This window comes from Lipophrys pholis (assembly GCF_963383615.2).
Source record: "Lipophrys pholis genome assembly, chromosome: 9".
NCBI lineage: Eukaryota > Metazoa > Chordata > Actinopteri > Blenniiformes > Blenniidae > Lipophrys > Lipophrys pholis.
Window position 1 is genome coordinate 14,790,004 of NC_137639.1, and position 18,098 is coordinate 14,808,101.

General features: G+C 41.9%; 1 protein-coding gene across 3 annotated transcripts in view; it reads right to left on the minus strand.

Moving 5' to 3' along the window:
- trak1a (trafficking protein, kinesin binding 1a) overlaps nt 1-17,695 on the minus strand; it is a 33,466-nt gene extending 15,771 nt beyond the window's left edge. Inside the window, exons 1-2 of one of the 3 annotated variants that reach the window (XM_080471855.1) lie at nt 17,488-17,695; nt 8,433-8,627 (exon numbers count right to left, since the gene is read on the minus strand). Coding sequence is in view for 1 of the 3 variants with exons in the window: in XM_080471854.1 (XP_080327980.1) it covers nt 8,433-8,627; nt 13,251-13,254 (199 nt within the window). In the remaining 2 variants the exon portion in view is untranslated. Of the gene's footprint in view, nt 1-349; nt 513-8,432; nt 8,628-13,250; nt 13,368-17,487 lie in introns of those variants that run through there. The other 2 variants (XM_080471854.1, XM_080471856.1) reach the window with 2 other exon arrangements.
- Between the last annotated feature and the right edge of the window lie 403 nt (nt 17,696-18,098).

Here is an 18,098-nt window from a genome sequence, read left to right on the forward strand (position 1 = left end):
GAGAACAAAAAAGGAAATATCTGCCATTTATCTCAAACTAATTGAGAAAGTAGTGTACAGGGATTGAAAACACAATGAATGAACGATTAAACAAACCTTGGGTAAAGAGCCAGTCGCTTATTTAAACATGTGAGCCCGGCAGGCAGGTGAAGACCGAATACACAAAACAAATCACTCTCACGGACTGCACCTGCGGCATGAAGCCACAGCCCACAGGAGACTCGATACCTCTCCGAAAGGGTGATACAGACATCCATTATTTAATTAGTGACCACTGATGAACACGGAAAGAGACTGAAGGAGGTGAGGCAGTGAGGAACCCCCCGATTAAAAACAAGACCACAGCTACCTTCAATCAGAACTTGTTGCTCTTCATCTTCCTCCTCCTCTCTGGATATCTCAAGTGTGGGAACACAGACAAATTCTTCTTCTTTTTCTTCTTCTTCATCATCATCCTCCTCCTCATCTTCTTCTTCTCCCTGCTGCTCTGTGCTTTCATCATCCCACAAGCAAACATATTCCTTGTCCTCATCCGGCTGGTTGGTGAATTCCAGCTCGTCCTCAGTGCCGGACACAAACACGGCCATGCTGGACTCCCAACACCCACACCTAACCGGTAAAGCAGTCCAACAGGTGCAGCACCATCATCCGGCCTGTCAGAGTGCACAACACTGTGTGTGTCACAGAGAGGAGCCAGTGAGAGTTCATGTGTGACGGTTTATGCCTCTCCACATATTCCATTGTCGATGAATGGTGAAGTCTCTCTGTGCTCACCTGTCAAGTACCATGCAGGATCACCTGTATGATATGTGTATCATTTGTCCCTTGGGACAGCCCAGCCAGACTGCCAGATAGTGTGACTCCTCCCTGACTCCTCTGTGACTGGCTGGCTTATGGACGACTCTACTTCACCAGACTTCTGCAGCAGATTTTCATAAAGTAGGTTGGGATATTTTTAGATGAGCTCATATGAAAATCTGTATTTTCATCCTTTTAATCCTTCACTGTCCAGCATATTTATCATGTTTTCAACCAGAGGGCAAAGTTAAGTGACACACCTGTTCCATGTGTGGGTCTCAGGTCTAATAAAAACAGGTTCAATTGCAATGTCTCCCCCTCCAGAGACAGTCACTTGGTACAGTCCTGCTGAGCCACTATGGTGACAGTAGGACAGAAAAGAATAACAGATAATCACCTGTCTTAGGGGTGGGGCAAGACACACAAGCTACCTTCACAGGGTGGTTTAATACATATTTTACCTCCAGACTGTATTATCAGGGTAGATCCACAGGATAACCAAGCTGGACAGTGACACCTAAAACATTTTCCACTCCTGTTTCCCAGTCTGTTTTTCAAATTATAACATAATTTGAAAGTTTGTTATTTTGTTAGGTTTTTTTTCTGGACACATTTTTAATTGTGATAATTATTCCTGAGGTTAAAAAAAAGATAGAAAAACTTTACAACTTTTAAATACCTTTTCATGACTTTTAAGCTAAAATGATAAAGAATAAAACAAAAAATAAGTGGCTCTGTTTGATATAAACAATGACAAACCAAAATGTATTTTAATTCTAAACATAAAGGTTTTGCAAGTCATATAAGAGTTCTCTTGAGAATGAAAACTTGTGTCTCAGTTCGTTAACTTGTATCTTTAAAAGGCACAAAAACTAAAATATAGCCAGGAGAGCCTTACTGGCAATACTTACTTTAATGTGTCTGTGCAACTTAAGGTCAACACTTTCATTATTATAAAAACGGAGGAAAATAGTTTTCAGTTCAAAAGATGGTGTTACAGAAACATAATGACTCAACACAAAACACAGAGTACTGCAAGTTTCCATCTTCTCTAAACTGCACAGTAACACTAGCGAGACTCACTTCCTGCCAGCAGGCAGACACAGATGGAAAAAAAAAAAAGCCTGCAGCACCTGGAGAAACACAATTAAGGCTCACACCTACAAACTGGGCTAATCACTCTCCGGATGCATAGTGCGCAGTCCACCTCAGTCCAAATTCAGTGTTGATAAATATACATGTTCAGTACAGGAAGCAAATCTCACTGTGCAGCTCTGAAGACCAGCATAAAAACAAAGTGCTGTCAAGTATAAATGGACCAGAGGACAGAACTGGGTCGAGCTATCCAGAGAGAAAAGATGAGTCTTTTGATAAATGAGTAAATCTTTCCCGTAAAATCTGTCATCCCACTGGTGAATCTTAATGTATAGGTGACTTTATATTTTGAAGTGTTGTATAAAAATTGATGCCTATCAGTGCACTATATTTTATGCCACTGTAAAGTTAACCGCTTCATTTGAACGTCTTCCATGCAACTCAAGGTCAAGGCTTGTTTATCATCACTTATCACTCCATTGAAATGGTTCATTTGAGGCTCGGTGGTTCAGCTTGAACAGAGGCTTTACTGCTGTTGTTCGGCCAGACAAAGCCGCTATCAACTCACCTGGAACCTCTGGAAGATCAAATAAAAACCAGCATGATTCATTTGCAAAAAAAAGTCCTGTCATAAAGCACATGGACATAGTTAAACATTTACTCAGCAATAATTATTTACCCCAAATAAAACGAATAAGTAACTTTACGTATTATATATTAATATAATATAAGTCTCCCACGGTCCCAGTTTCTTCATGAACCCTCATGAACTGCAATCACAAAAAAGCCACATTTCCTGTTCATTAGTCACCACCAAGTGTTTTAATTACTGTAATTGGCATTGAAAACTTGACGCCTGCGCCAAACCGTCCTGCATGCTTGAGTAACTCCCCTCAATGCTCCTATGGATGCAAAGCTGCAGGCAACAAAGGAGCACTAGACAAACACCTCTCAGTGTTTCTGAGCTGGAGTTTCCCTCCCTCATTGCTTTTCTGGTCATGTTCACGCTTTGCTCAACTAATAACCGTCTCCATTTTCACTTTCATGCCACTTTTCCATCACCCATGTCTTAAGCTTTTCTCAACATAGGATTGTTTGAAGAAATTCACTGAACTGATGAAAGAGGCAAAATATTTATGTAGTTAGAATATGTGTAAAACCTCCACTAAAGTCATCAGAGATACAGCCTCGAAGATTTCCTTATTGCTGATGTATTTGAGGTTTTAAATGTACTATAACTTAAACACTCAGTCACAATTGTAAAGTTTCTACAAAACACACTTCATTTCACTTAATTTGCTTTTTAAATGACAGGATGCTTATCAGTGAACATTAAACAAACTGTAAGTAAGCCAGAATGAGCCCAGAGCGTTTAGTTTATATCTGGAACCAAAGTGGAGTCATAAACAGGCGGTAATATCTGAGAAAAGTTCAGAAAACGTCCAAAATCAACCAGACTTGCCTATTACATGTTGATAACAATTGTTTTTCCAGTAGGATTGATTATAGCAACAGAAACACCAAAGTTGTTTCCCCTTTGCTAGAGCATACATCAGATAGTCATGCTCACCAAAGTCATGCATTAAGTAATTTCTTTTTGTAATAATACCAGAAAACATTGATGGACAGTACTAATGTAGATGGACCCTTGCAATTTAGAGAATAAATTAAAATGAGCATGTAATGGTTTATTCTCTTACTGACAATCATTACTCATATAAAATATCCTTCCACAGCACATCAGGGTTAACGTGTTTAATTTATGCACATTAATGTGACTTCCCTATAATGTTTTCTCTGCATGTTTTGTCTCTGAATGCATTTTCTACAACCATCCCCCACATTCCAGCATAAACACAATGGCTTGCAGGGGTCTCTTGGCCTCGGCCCCCTTTCCAGTATGCCCCTGTTCAGCCATTTGTTTTGAAGGTTTCTGAAAGTGCCAAAGATTATTTGGCAGGCTGTCATCAACAAGAATGTCTGGGAGCGGCATGCAAATCATCAGGCTAAATATAAGCCAGCCTACTTCCTCGTCCCTCCCGTCCCACGTCTCAGAATAAAATCTGCTGCTTTCTATTTCTGCTTCTACACTTCAACTGAGGATTGATCAAAGGAACCATGGCTCCTTATTTCAGCACCACCAGGACACCGTTTGTTATAAAAAACAATGTTAAATCACAAAAAAGTCCTTTCAAACGAGAGCCAGCTGCAACAGCATCACTGCAGCAGCTCACGGCGAGGGGCCGTATTGAGCTGCCTCAAAATGTTATGTAACATTTTCTTCTGAGCATCCCTGACACACATACATAACTCCGATTGTATAATGAGCCTCTTCAATACATCTCACCTTGTTCATCCAACACACATTAAAAAAAACAACAAATGTACAATTTCAATCTGTACCTGTCCTCAGCCAAATAGAGCCAATTATTCCGATAAAAGCAGCCTCGTGTTTAATCAGTCACACAGCATTGCAGGTGAGCAGGACCCAGGCAGCAGATGAGACGGCGACACAGCTAAAGAGAAAGAGAGGACAACAGTACCTGGACCTGTTGTTAATCAACTGGTCACATGACCAAGGACCACTGACCTATCGGTGGTACACATGTCTTCATCGTCAGTTGAATCATTAACCCTCGCGGGTTAAAAACAGACGCTGCAAAAAGAAAATACAACAAGCTTTCGTAACAAACCAGGGAGAGTTACATAAATACTTTGCACCTAATCTACAGTAAAAGTGTCATTTCACTGCTTCGCAACCATTTATTATCCCAACTTTTTTTTTGCTTGAATCTCCAGTCTCACGTTAGTGCTTTTTTTTTTTTTTTTTAAAGTGGATTTACAGTATCACTAAAACAACTATTTCCAGGAATTTTTCTCATCCTAGTGAACTGTTATTCATGTGGTATGTAGCAGTGATAACCAGTTAGCTGGTGTTATCACATGCATCCCACCGGTCCTCATCCAACAACAACAAAAAAAAACAAACGTCGTCCCACATCCCGCACTTCACACCCACTACTCCTCCTTGGCTCTATTTTAGCTGCCACGCTGACTCAGCTGCCACACGCCACCTGTTTCAACACCCACCGTGTCCAGCAGGGTCCGTCTGGGGCTTCACTGATGCTGACAACATCCTTTATCTGACATTTACCTTGATTTGTTTTGGGAAAACTGAGCCAGAAGGTCACAACCACATTGGTGTTGTTTGTAATAAGACAAGCAGAAGAACAACATTCAAGCTGATTCACCACACTTGGGGGGTTGATTTTCTATTCTTAAAAAAAAAAGAGGGGTTCCGAGGTTCCTGCCACAACTTGTTGTCCTGTTATAGTTGCTGGACTTCAATCTCAAAACGCACACTTTTGGTCATTTCCACATTAAATTGTCTTTTTAATTACATTACACATAGGTTGAGCTCTGCATCTATGCACTATTGATGTAACGCCTTTCTTGTTGTGCCAGTGTACTTACACTAATCCTATTCATAAATATGTATTTCTTATTCATACTATTGTTTCAATCGTCCTTTAGCACAATCTCCAGAAAGTAGTTTGACCCTCTTGACATCTGCAGGTATTTACAAACTGTATACTCTTACCATCAGTACACTCTTCATAGTACCAGTCCAGTTCGTAGTAATCCGCCTTAACAAACCTCTGGCCTCTGGTCTGGCCTCGTCTCTTCATTCTCACTGCTTTGACACGCGGCTGTAACGTTTCAAATGTCCCAGCATGCTCAGCTGCAGCACCCCTGACAAGCCAGATGTCCCAGCATGGTCAAAGCCGAGCAGCTGTCACTGGGATCCAGTCAGTCACTGATAGGGTTCATCGGTCAGTTGCTTAAAACTCCTTGCTCTACCCAGCATGCTCAGCAGCTCCCAGTGGACACACGGTCATTGTTGGTAAAAGCTGCCGTTGTTTCAGCACATGTCCTGTGTGTTCCAATTAGCAGAAGCCCGACAGCACATTACGCTCCGTTTGTTGTCTTGCTGGTGCCATTTCTGCATGTCATCCCAACAAAAGCGTAACTTGCGTCATCAGTTGTCAGCAGGAGAAAAGATTGTAGTCTGGCATTTTTTTCCGCCATGTCATCTTTCACATTTCAGTAAATTTTCCATCTTCTGTCGATGTGTTTCTCTCTTGTAGGTTTCATCAGTCACAGTTCCAGCAAATGTACAGATTCTATCGTCTTGTGCTCGCATCCATCTATAGCTTCACGTCAGTTTATCTTCTCTTCCTGTATCCCGTGAGCACGTCTTCTGGCCAGTATTGTCTTCACAAAAGGCATATTATAACCCTTTTCTTCCCTGCTGGAGCTTTTCTTGATCACTGACAGCACCAGCTCTACACATGGACCTCCGCATCCCTCACAATGACTAAATACACACAGAGGCAGGGAGAGTGAGGGAGCAGGCAGCAGCAGTCACGGGTTTTGCAGCAGAGACGATGATAATGATGACATCGAGGGGTGGGTGGGCTCGGAGCGGGTGAACAGCCAATGAGATGGAGAGTTATCACCAGCACGATCCCGCCTACCATATCCATGTGAGCACTCCCCACCCCACCTCCTCTCTCCTCTACTTTGTCCTTCGATGTGGTTGCTATAGTAACAGGCTCAGACTCCAAGGCTGAGCAGCATGGAGAGGCAGCAGTTTAGCGTTGGCAGGGGTGACGTGGCCAGCCCAAAAATGAATGAACACAGTGGGGGTATTCAAGGATTGGTTGCATCATGCAGGCCAAGATTAAGCATAACATGAGAGACACAAAGCTGCTCAGGGATACTGAAAATGACAAATATCTATAATCGGAGTATCAAAAATGGGAAGAAAAGAAGCTGTACTGCAGAAAAACAGATCCTTGTGTAAAATAATTCGCTTACAGAGATGCAGGTTTAAAAAAAAAAAAAAAAAAGCTCATACTGCTAATGATGTGGTTTGCGCACGGTTTCTATGTTGTAGAGGTAAAGGTCATTAGAACTGCTCCCAATGTGTTTTGTGCAACATCATGAGGTTGCATCATCTCTATTACAGATTCAGCTCACACTTGTGACAGTTGTGACAATTATATAGAATCAAAAAATGCATTTCTTTTCCGTTTTGAAGTAATCATTGAGTTATGTGAAGAAAAGACGAATGCTGAGTACCTATACAGTACCTATACAGTACCTTTGTTATGAAATAGTAATGATCACATCAGTGTATAATCCACACATTCCACAAATAGTTGTTTTTTTTCTCCATATGTTGGACTACATATCACGCCACACTATACTTAACGCCAGCTCCATTAGAATACATTAGGAAGCAATCTACCAATCAACCAATCTCCTTTACTCATTGAGACATGCGCTTGTGACGTCATCACAACATGGAGTTGGTCCCGATTGGCCAGCTGCCTCGATGTCATTATCTCAGACATGTTGTCCTTATGGAGCAGGTCAATCACTGACCACTAGGGTGATGCAACAGTTTCATAATCTGTCCATTTGTAGCAGATTATCAAATCTGACCGGACATCTAACATTTTATCGCTGACTAAATTGAATTGCTTGTATAAAACTTTAAGAGGCTCGAAATGATCAAAAAGCAGCAATCCTAAGACAAGCCCAGGTTAATGACCAGGATGAAACTAGTGTGAACGATCTGCTTATAAGCCAAGGTCCCTTACAGTACTCCAGCAATCTGTTTCAGGCAATAATACGGGGCAACATGCCTCCAGCAAGCGGTTAGAACAGCAGAAAAAGAAAACGACAGCGTAATTAAAATGCATGAATACATTGTTGTCCCCTGCAGTATGTCCTTGCAGACTATCTCATGTTTCTCATGTAACCTGACCTTGCTCTCATGCAGGCTGCTTGTGATGAACGTCAAGGCCACAGGGACCATGTCAACACAGCGGGGTCGAAGTTAAGCCTATTTATACGACGTCTCATCTATTTTTAGAAGCATGTTTTTACCCTGAGTCACTACTCAAGTAGACATGAATTACAACTAAATAATTGATTCGGGGGAAAAAAAAACCACCCACATTAGGCTCCCTCGGTTTGCTGTGTGTTTGCACGTGTTTGTGTGAGCCTGTGTAAAGCTTATTTGATATGGGTTGTGTGCAGGAGGGCATGTGCATGTGTGTTTTACAGCTGGCGGAGACGTCAACCACAATACAACTCTCAGGTTGATAAGACAAGGGCATGCATGCGCATAAAACCAGAGTCTAAGTTTACTGAAAGAGAAAAGTGAACATTAGTCAGAGTGAGGCAGCCCTCAGGTGTGTTTGTTTTGGCAACCATAACCAGCTGCCGCACCCACACTGTGATGGACAGATGGCCAAGTCTCTGCTATTCTCTCTCTGATTTCTTGTTTATCAAGGTCAGGATGAATCTTAAACCTTTTATTGTCACTTTGTAGTGACAGATTTACCTCAAGGTTAGAACTCGAGATACAGAGTCTTGAACTCAAGTTTGATGTTGAGAGTAATAGTGCATGAGGTTCAGGAGTAAATCTGTTAAGGTCTTTCAAAAACAATGCGTGGTCCACTTACAGAAGTACTTGAGGGTCTCCTCTATCTGCTCAGCGGTCAGGTCAAGGGCGGAGTCGGGTTCCACGAGGGGTGTGTGCAGCCAGTCATCTTGGTCATAGCCGAAGATGGTGTCGGCCCTCAGCTTGTAGACGGGCAGTTGTTCCTCCAAAAGGCTGATGATCTCAAGCTCTGGCAAATCAGTACTGTTACACACATCTGTTTCAGGACAGAAAGAGACAGAGTACAATAAATGCTCTGACCATCACAGTCATGATAAGTTATGTTGATGCAATACCTGTGCGGGAATATCCTGTATGTACAATGAGGAAGATGTAGGTACTGGTATGTAAAGTGTATATGACTGCATTTGTGATTGCACATATCCAGACTCATCTAGATTTCCGATGCTGATCTATGTGTTGCAGCCAATGGCAGCTATGACTTGGACTTTCGCTGTGGAGTTTGCAAGTTTTTCTGATGTGAGTGTGTTAAGGTGGTCCTTTTTTTTTTTTTTAATTTTAAATCTTATGGTCTGACCTTCCCAAAATCCTCCAATTGTGACTAAAAAAGTTCAATGAAAATATATGAATATTTAGAGGTAGCTCAAAAACCCCGAAGTTTGCTTATTTGATGGAATTTAGGCGCTATTTGCCAGGTGCGTCATTCGCTCCTATGCACCACACATGGCCTTTGTCAAGGAGCTTCAGTGTCATATTTCTCTATCTATATCAGAATAACCGCAATCAAACTAAAATGTACTGTGTTGAGATGAATTTCTAAGAAATTTACTGTGGTGCAGTGATGAAACTGACACAGTCTTCTCTCAAAGACTTCACTGAGTTGGCAGTTGTTCAACGTCCCCATGGCCAAAACGACCTCAACAACAAGAAAACAGTTTTTGCTGTCAACCCAAGATGACATCTGTGGTGCTAAATGATCGAACCTTCGAAAGTGTTTTTAGTATTAGAATTTGATTTTACACTGTAAAGCGCTTTGGGGCTGCTCACACAGACAAGTTGATGGTAATGCAACGTCAACAGCCAGTGGAGCGATGCTGAATGAAAAGGTCACTCTAGAAAGCAGCAGTAGTTCCTTTGCAGCTTAAGATTCTAGCTGTGATGAACCTGTTGCTGGATGCAGCTATGCATGTGCTTCACTACCGAAAAGAGGCCGAAAAGAAATAATGACCAAAGAGCTTGCAACTTCATTGAATGGGAGGGGTGTGTCTCATCGAGCTGCTACTGTGGTGGTCAGTGCAACTGCTGAAAGTCCTGGGCACAACCTCAATTTGGCAATAATGACTGATGACTGACAGCCACAATGAGATAAACTTCAAGGCCTTTGAGCTACCTCTATATGTGCATAGAGTTTTGTGAGACTTTGCAAACCACATTTTCTTATCAACTGCAAAATATCTGGGGGGTCAGAATGAGACATTTCCAAGTTTTACTTTTTTGCATTGGACAAGTACCACCCTAGTGTGTGGGAGTACTTGTCATGGCTGTACTCTGCCTTCACTCAGTCAGCTGGGATTTTAATGTTGTGGTTGATAGTTCCGATCACAGTGGCGTTGTTGTTATTATTCATTTCAACAGATGACGTTCATACTTATACACGAGATGAGGCGTTTATGACCAAAAGAACCGAATCAAGTTTAGTTGGAGCCAAAAAACATGTTGAACCTTTACAATGAGGCCAACGCAGCTTCTAAAGTTTCAGGTATACTGTAGTTTTGAAACATGTACAAAAAGTGTTTCTTAGGTTGCATCTATGAAGTTTCAATCATGGTGGCCTTGGGCCTTGACTCCCATAACCCCACAGAAAATGTATCTAATACATCTGAGAACACCAACAAGTCGCCTTCTGACCGACCTACACAGCCCTCCATTATGGATTATCTCTACATTGTGTGGTCATATGTCACATTATTGGATTTTGTGTTATTTGACCAATTAAACAAAACAAAAACACATGTCTCTTGAAACAAGTATCCCAGCTGGACGCTCGTGCACTCTACTGGAACTAAAGGTCTATGTCGTCCTCTGCTGGTCTACTTTGGTACTGACCGATTTCTCCTTGCAGCAATATCAGAAGTGACCGTCTGAAGGTTAAATTTAACTGAGTGCAGTTGTTTCAACATAAATATAATCCAATGTGCTGTGACAGAGTAGTGTAATGTGAATTAAATCCTTTTCAGAAACAACCTAATCCATTGCGCCCCAAGTTAGAGAAACTTATTGCTCTAATGACTTATTTAGGTGGTGTTTTTTGGTCGTTTAGTAAATCTATCTCAATACAAATTAATTATTATTTGTGTGGCCAGTTACAAATGTGGTGTTCAGTTATAATTTAGATATTATTAAAATCAAGCAAACTAAAAGCACAAAGTCTTTTTCCAATGTCATACTTCTGTATTCAATGTAGTTAAATGAATTACAATCATTTGTGTGAGAAGAATGGTGGAGAAGTGGTTAGTACTCTTGCTACACAGCTTTTCCTGGCCTTTCCTGTGCAGAGCTTGCATGTTCTCCCTGCGCATGGCTTTTCTTCGTGTGCTCTGATATCCCCCCTCAGTCCACAACATGTAATTGAGGCAATATCGTGACTGTAAACTGGCTGTAAGTGTGAAATGTGAGTGTGTGAGAGAGGGTCCCTCCCTGAGATGCACTGGTGACCTGTCCAGTTTGCACACTGTAACGTATGATCAGTTCACTTTGACTTCATGAGGTCCCGAGTTGGACGAAATTGTATGATGGATTATTGCGGAGCAGAGAATTCTGGTCGGATGAAGTCTAATAGAAAGTTAACCTTTAGTATAATACCACATAATACCAGATAAGTGTATTTAAATGCCAAATCTTTAATTAGTACAAAAAAACTTAAATAAAACTTTATATAAGTTATGACATTTTCCCTTTTATTTTGAGCTTAATCAAAAAAACTGAACCAAAAACTAATAATCCACAGAGGATATCTTACACATAACAGCCAAACTAGCTCACTTTATTTTTTTCAACTAAGTCAACAGCAGAAATCCTCAGCTCAGTGCTCATTTAAACACGGGCACACTTTGCATCTGCATGCGGTTGTGGAAAACTCCATAACCTTACCTAAGCTTTCAGCTATGTGCTTCTTTGTCCACACACCAGTTCCCTGTGCTATTAAAAGTTTCATCGCTTTTGGGCTCTTTTAAAGTGGACACTGTGTTTGCATGTTTTAGTCAGTTTTTCTTCTGGGATTTGGAACAGAGGAGCCGTTGGACAGACAGAATTAGCATTGACATTGGGCAAGAATTACCAGTGTAAAAATAATGTCCTTTGTTCCTCTGCTCTGTCGCTCCACGGCCTGTATGTCTGTGTCTCTCCCTAACAAAGCTGTCTCTTACAGTTTGCTAATCCAGACTGAATGACTGACTGACTGTGCTGGAAAGGGGGAAGCACACATATGCAGCAGCTGGAGATTCGCTCAGCAAACACAGCCAATGGAGCTTTAGCATAGAAGTAAGTACGGATTTCCTACCACCCAGATTTTTACCACTAATTTGATTTAGCAGCTGTGAGTCACATGAGAATAGTGCAAGGATTCACAGAGAAAGTCATATCTGTTGTCGATTCTAGTTGACCACTTGGTTTGAATCCCAATCGTTCAAATCCAAGAAGGATAAAGTATGGCTGCAGACCAACAGCTCCATTATATTTGATCAGTTTCCTGCATGTAATCAGCAGCACAGAGTCACCTGACCACATTTCAATTCACTTTTACAATATTTCTCAGTTAAAATACAGCTGCACTTCAGCACTGATAGGACATGTTTGGGTGTAATAATAGCACAAAACCTTTCTGTGCCACGTGCTGAGAAAAGGTCAGTGGAGAGACAGGGAAAGCGGTGTGTGTGTCCCTTGTACAATTCAAACATGACCAGTTCTTTTGTACTAGCATTTGGGAGTTAAAGATTATTCACAAACAGCTTATAGATTGTTCAAAGTACCCAGATGGTCTATGACAAGGGACAGTATGTGATTTGTGTTTCCTCCAACAGCCAACACAAGTATAACAAATCAAACTTTGGGGCACCTGATGACAGCAACCTCAGTCCTCAATTGTTTGGAACAGTTGGGATCAGAAAGAACAGCAGCTGCAGTAGCTAGTAGCTACCAGAGCATAGACCTACAGGGTTTGTTTTTTTTTATCCAACTATAACAATGAATTGCAATACAGACAACTCTCAGTACACTTCCAAGGGCTTGAAAAACACGAGTCCCAATACTGCTCACACAGTACTGAGCAACTAAGTGTAGTGTCACTACAGAGAGACCCTAAATTAGGTCAGCGAAGAGAGAAGGTACGCAAGCATGTGAGCTGGACTCCAGTCAGCCACACATGGTATCAGTGTCAGACTGTTTAATCACCTGGACAGGCCTTTTAACACACAGCCTGAGGGAAGGACGAAGAGACACACTGAGTCCAACATGGTTACCCTCCATTAACTAATGCCGTGCAATAATGACACTTTAGCCCACTTTAACCCGTACGAACCACTCTCTTCCTCGCAAACTTCCAACCTAAAAATAGATTTTCATTCACTCAAAAAACACTAAAAACTTTAACATCTTTAACATTAAATAGGTGTAAGCTTAAGCTGTGTTAACTTGTGTCGGTAATCCCTACAAGTACAAGTCAGAAAAGACAAGGCAGCAACTAAAGAACAAAACAGGGTGAAAGAAAACAAACAGAAGACAGTGAGTTAAACTCTATCCAGATGTAATCCAGATTGCTCATAAACCTGATCAGAGACCAGCAGAAACTGCCAGAAACTCATTCTTTGTACGGTGTACTCACTCATGGTGCCTGAAGCCCGACAACCACCAGCTCTTTTGCCCTCCTATCACATTTTCCAGTGGTCCAGGAGAGGGCAAGGTCGAAGAAACAACACAGAGAGGAGAGAGAGAGAGCGCGTGAAAAGACTGTTGGGAGGGTGGAGAAACAGGAAGAACGGGAGAGGGAGGGAGAGGGGGAGAGAGAGAGAGAGAGAGAGAGAGAGAGAGAGAGAGAGAGAGAGCGAGAGAGAGAGCTACAGGTTTTAGAGGACGGCGCTGGGTGGACAAGACGACGAGAGAAAGACAGGAAGAGAGAAGGGAGGGAGGAGGGAAGAGGAGAGGAGACCCGAGCCAAACTGGTCCGTCATGCCTGACATGCCAGTGACGAACGCCACATAACCCGGCCCACACTTGCTCTCTGTGAGCCCCTCTCGCTTCCCTGCTCTCACAGCCAACCCACCCAGCTGGACTCCCTCTTACAAACCGTTTCTGTCCTCATCCTATAGATGGTGTATAAACACTGCGGGGAGCTGCAGGCCTGAAACTGCTTCACCGCTTTGACCTTTCCATTTGTTCCAAATCCTGATAAAACATCTAAATGGAATATCACATGGAGGATTCACATGCAGAAGACAGAATCATTAAAAACATGAAAATGGGCACTTGAATCCTGAGGTCAGGAGACTGTTAGTGTTACATTACGAAGCAAATGTTTACCTTCCATAGCAACAGGTCAGTGGAAACCATTTCTCCTTATTACAGCTGTAATCACAGCCTGTTAAACTGCAAGCATAGACTGGTGTGTTTGTCATGTAATCCCACAGATTCCAGAGTTAGACACTGAGTGATTCTTTGTATGATTACATTTGGTTTACAAGGTTGCCATTTTTTATTTGAGTCTTGTCTTATACATATATATATATATATATATAGTAAAAGGGCACTTGATTGTGAAACAAAAAGACTCAAATAAATAAATGGCAACCTTGTAAACCAAATGTAATCATACAAAGAATCACTCTGTGCATGCACACGCACACGCACACAAACCTTGTGCTATTAAAAAGTCTGACCTGTGAATCCTTATCTTTTATTAAAAACGATCAACAACAACTAAATAGCAAAAGAAGTTGCTAAAACTGAACAATGTCAAATTAACTGCAAGTATATAAGAATATAAGAAGGTTCTAAAGAGAATAATGTGCTATTTCATCACTTGTCTGGACATTTTTCTGTTTCACTGTTAAACATTACAAAACTGGCACTCTGCTAAAACTGACTCATTGTCCTAGAATGTGCTGGACTCTGATTCATTTTTAAAAATATATTATTACAGGACAAAATAACAACCCACATCTGACTGAACTCCAGGTAGAGCTAAAGGTTATTGTACATGGATATTCAGGTGGTTTTGTCCCAAAGAGGCATTTTATATACCTACAATGTGACTAAAGAGATGTGGTTTTTTCTGAGTATCTGACCATCTGACTTCACTAACACAAACTGGACTTGTTTGAAATGGCTATAGAGACCTTTCCAACGTGAATATACTGTATATCTTAATTGCCAAAATAGTAAAAGCAGCCATTAGATTTAAAAGTTCAAAACAAGAAGGTGTAAAATATGTTAAATGTTTGACTGTAATAAAACATGGCACCACTCTAAGCAGCATAAAGTCCTTTCCCCACATCTTTCTGTGGTTTACAGCTCCTGATATGTGAAATACAACGACCCATGAAATGGAAACCACTGGAGAAATAAAAGAGGTGCAGACTAGACAGGACACCCGTCCTTATCAGGGACAGCAAACACACATCATCACATACCAACTACACCAATTTCATCAACATGAAACATCAGCCAGGCTTTCAAAAAGACATCACAAGCACTGCATTGTTCACTCTGTTTGGGAATGGTATTACATTAATCTAGCAGACCATTTTAAGTAGGACAGGACTGTTGTAACGCAGCTTGTTTAATGTGACCAGCATAGAGTCACTTTCTGGTAAACAAACAAGAGCAGTTAACTTCGTATTTTTGGCAAAGTGTGCTACCAGCCCGCTCTCTTGCTCTTTACTTTAGATGATCCAGACTTTTCACACACAAAAACACTGCATCCAAAGTAACAAAGGTCAAGTGTGAAAGACTCCCACTTCATTCTGAGGTTTGTCTACATTCCCTAAAAGGAAGTTGAATATGCTGCCAGACCAGCTGCAATATGTCAAGCTGTAAACATACAGAAATTAGTTGCGAGTACTTTATCATGGTGCCTTAGTGGAGGCCACTGCTGTATCAATCTCCTGTTACTTGGTTTCATTTCTGCTTCGTGTGTGATGATGCAAACAGTAAACCACGACCAAAAGCTTCCCCAAACATTACAGCACAATAGATGTAATTGCAGGCTGTGATTGGATCAGAGTGGAGGAGCATACTCAGCACTCTGTGTTTGTCCACTTATGCAACTTCATCTGTCTCTCACTCAAGCACTCTGTTCTTCTGTGTCCCTCCCTCAGTCCAACCTTCTTCCACACCGGGCATCCCATAATTTCACTGTTACTCAACTCTTTACATCACTGCTGGCTGGTAACCACGGAGAATCAACCTCACACCCAGGAACTGGCCCATGGCACAAAACTGCCCCATTCAGCTCATTGTGCTCATTCATCCTCTAGACTTAGTGAAATCACACACACACACACACACACACACACACACACACACACACACACACACACACACACACACACACACACACACACACACACACACACACACACACACACACACACACACACACACACACACACACACACACACACACACACACACACACAGTGTGTGAAAGTGAAAGCTTCCAAAGACAGTTGGGCAGAGAGGAAGACAGACTGACAGGCAGTGAAGAGAAACGGAAGGAAATAAACAAAAAAAGTCTGTACGTTAAACTTTTAATAGAAATTTTTAATTTGCAATAATAACCACTTTGGACCAGCAGGTGGCAGCACTGACTAAATCCATTCAAATGCATTGCCCTTGAATGGCTTGTGTATTAAAGACACATGACTATAGTAAATATTACCACAACCTTTGAGCTCACAGAAGACAGACGATACAATGCTGTCACCACCATGTCATGGTTTTATTGAAGGACAGTGAAAGCTTGTTTGGCCTAAAATGTAAGCCACAAAGGTAGTAGAAGATGGATACCATCCCTGGAAAATGACTATATTTTAAAATCTTTCTTAAGGCATGCTGTATCGGACACCTTTAATATTGATGAACAAACCGACCTGACAAGTCCATTACTAATTGATACTGGTGGTCCAGGTGAGTGTGTTGATTGGATAAAAGACTAATGACATTTCAATGGACACCAGAGCGGCAAGTGTCCAAACTAAATAAAGTAGCTGATATAAAGTGGAGCCCAGTGTGAGTGCCTGATTTCAGAAACTACTAGAAGTGTAGCTTTTGCGTCTTTGTGTATGGAGACAATAACAGGAACTTTCTTTCCGCAGCGTGCGTGGGAATGTCCTTGGGAGGGGATTTTCCTGTAGATTGGAGCTTACACTCTGAACACTTCTTGGTAAAGACATGTTTCGTCCAGGTTACATTCAGTCATTTTCAAACAGTTAATAAGATGGGCTGTAAGTATAAGTGCTATTTGAGAAGTTCAATATTTATTCAGCTTTAATGCAAAATCAGTTTAATTAGGTGTCTGGTGTGTGTGTGGTCCACACAGGGTTGGTCAGACTATAAAGCTGATTTCAGAGCACCGAAGACAAGGCATCGGAATCCCTCTGTTCTATGGGAGGGAAGAGTGGAGGGGGTGAGACAATAAGGCAAGGGAGATGAGTGAGAGCACTGACAGGGAGTCCACTGAGAGCTCCTCTCTTTCTCACATGCTGGCTGGTACACAGAGCCGAGGTCCCCTGGAGCTGCTTTATGGACAGGAAGTGACATTGGAGAAGGGTCACAAACAGGGACAGTTTCTCACAGCTCCACGGACTTCACTCTCACAATCAACATCTTCTCTCAGCCTGCAGTGCTGCTGCCACCTTATTCCGAATATCATTACAGATTAAGGGCAACTGAATGTAAACATTCCCTTTCACAGACTGGCAATAGTTAGAACAAGACATTTTTGGAGCTATGAGGCCCTCGGCAACAACCAATAGAAAACATCTTCAACTTTAAGTAACTGTTACACACTACTGCCTCTTACTGTAGAAAATTGGTCATTCACAACTTGCATGCAACATTACCAGTAATGGTCTCGGCATCTCTGCAGGGGGCTCTGAACGTCTGAGGAGCAGGCGGCAGACTCGCCTCGCTGACATACTCCTCTTCCTCCTCCTTGCAGGCCGATCGGAGCCCTGGGTAGTGCGGCTGTGTGTGTTGAGAACGCAGTGTGGGGGGCGGGAGGGAGGAGCAGGAACAGGTGTCGGGAGTCTGAGTCCTCGGGTCCAGCTTGGCGCTGAGGAGGTTACCGATTTAAACCGGGACCAGCCATGGACAAAACTCAGAGCCACTAACAACAAGGTTCAGGGAGTCAGCATCCATGTTTGTGCTTAGGAGGACAAAAGTGATCAGGCGATGGATGAAGGCTTGAACCGCACACTTGGCTGAACAGATTATTCCTTGTATGCCTGAAAGAGAAAAAGAATGGTAGCAAGACTGTAAATAAATATCATGTAATAATTTAAAAACCAATAAACATCTTTTTATCAGGCTATCATGTGCAAACAGCTTCTTATTCTATGCATCTCGATGCATATCCAAGATAGTAAACGAGATTCTTTCAGACATTTTCTCACTCAGCCAAGTGGTTGTATTTATAGACATGGTGTCACACTCGTCTGCTCATGGACAGCAT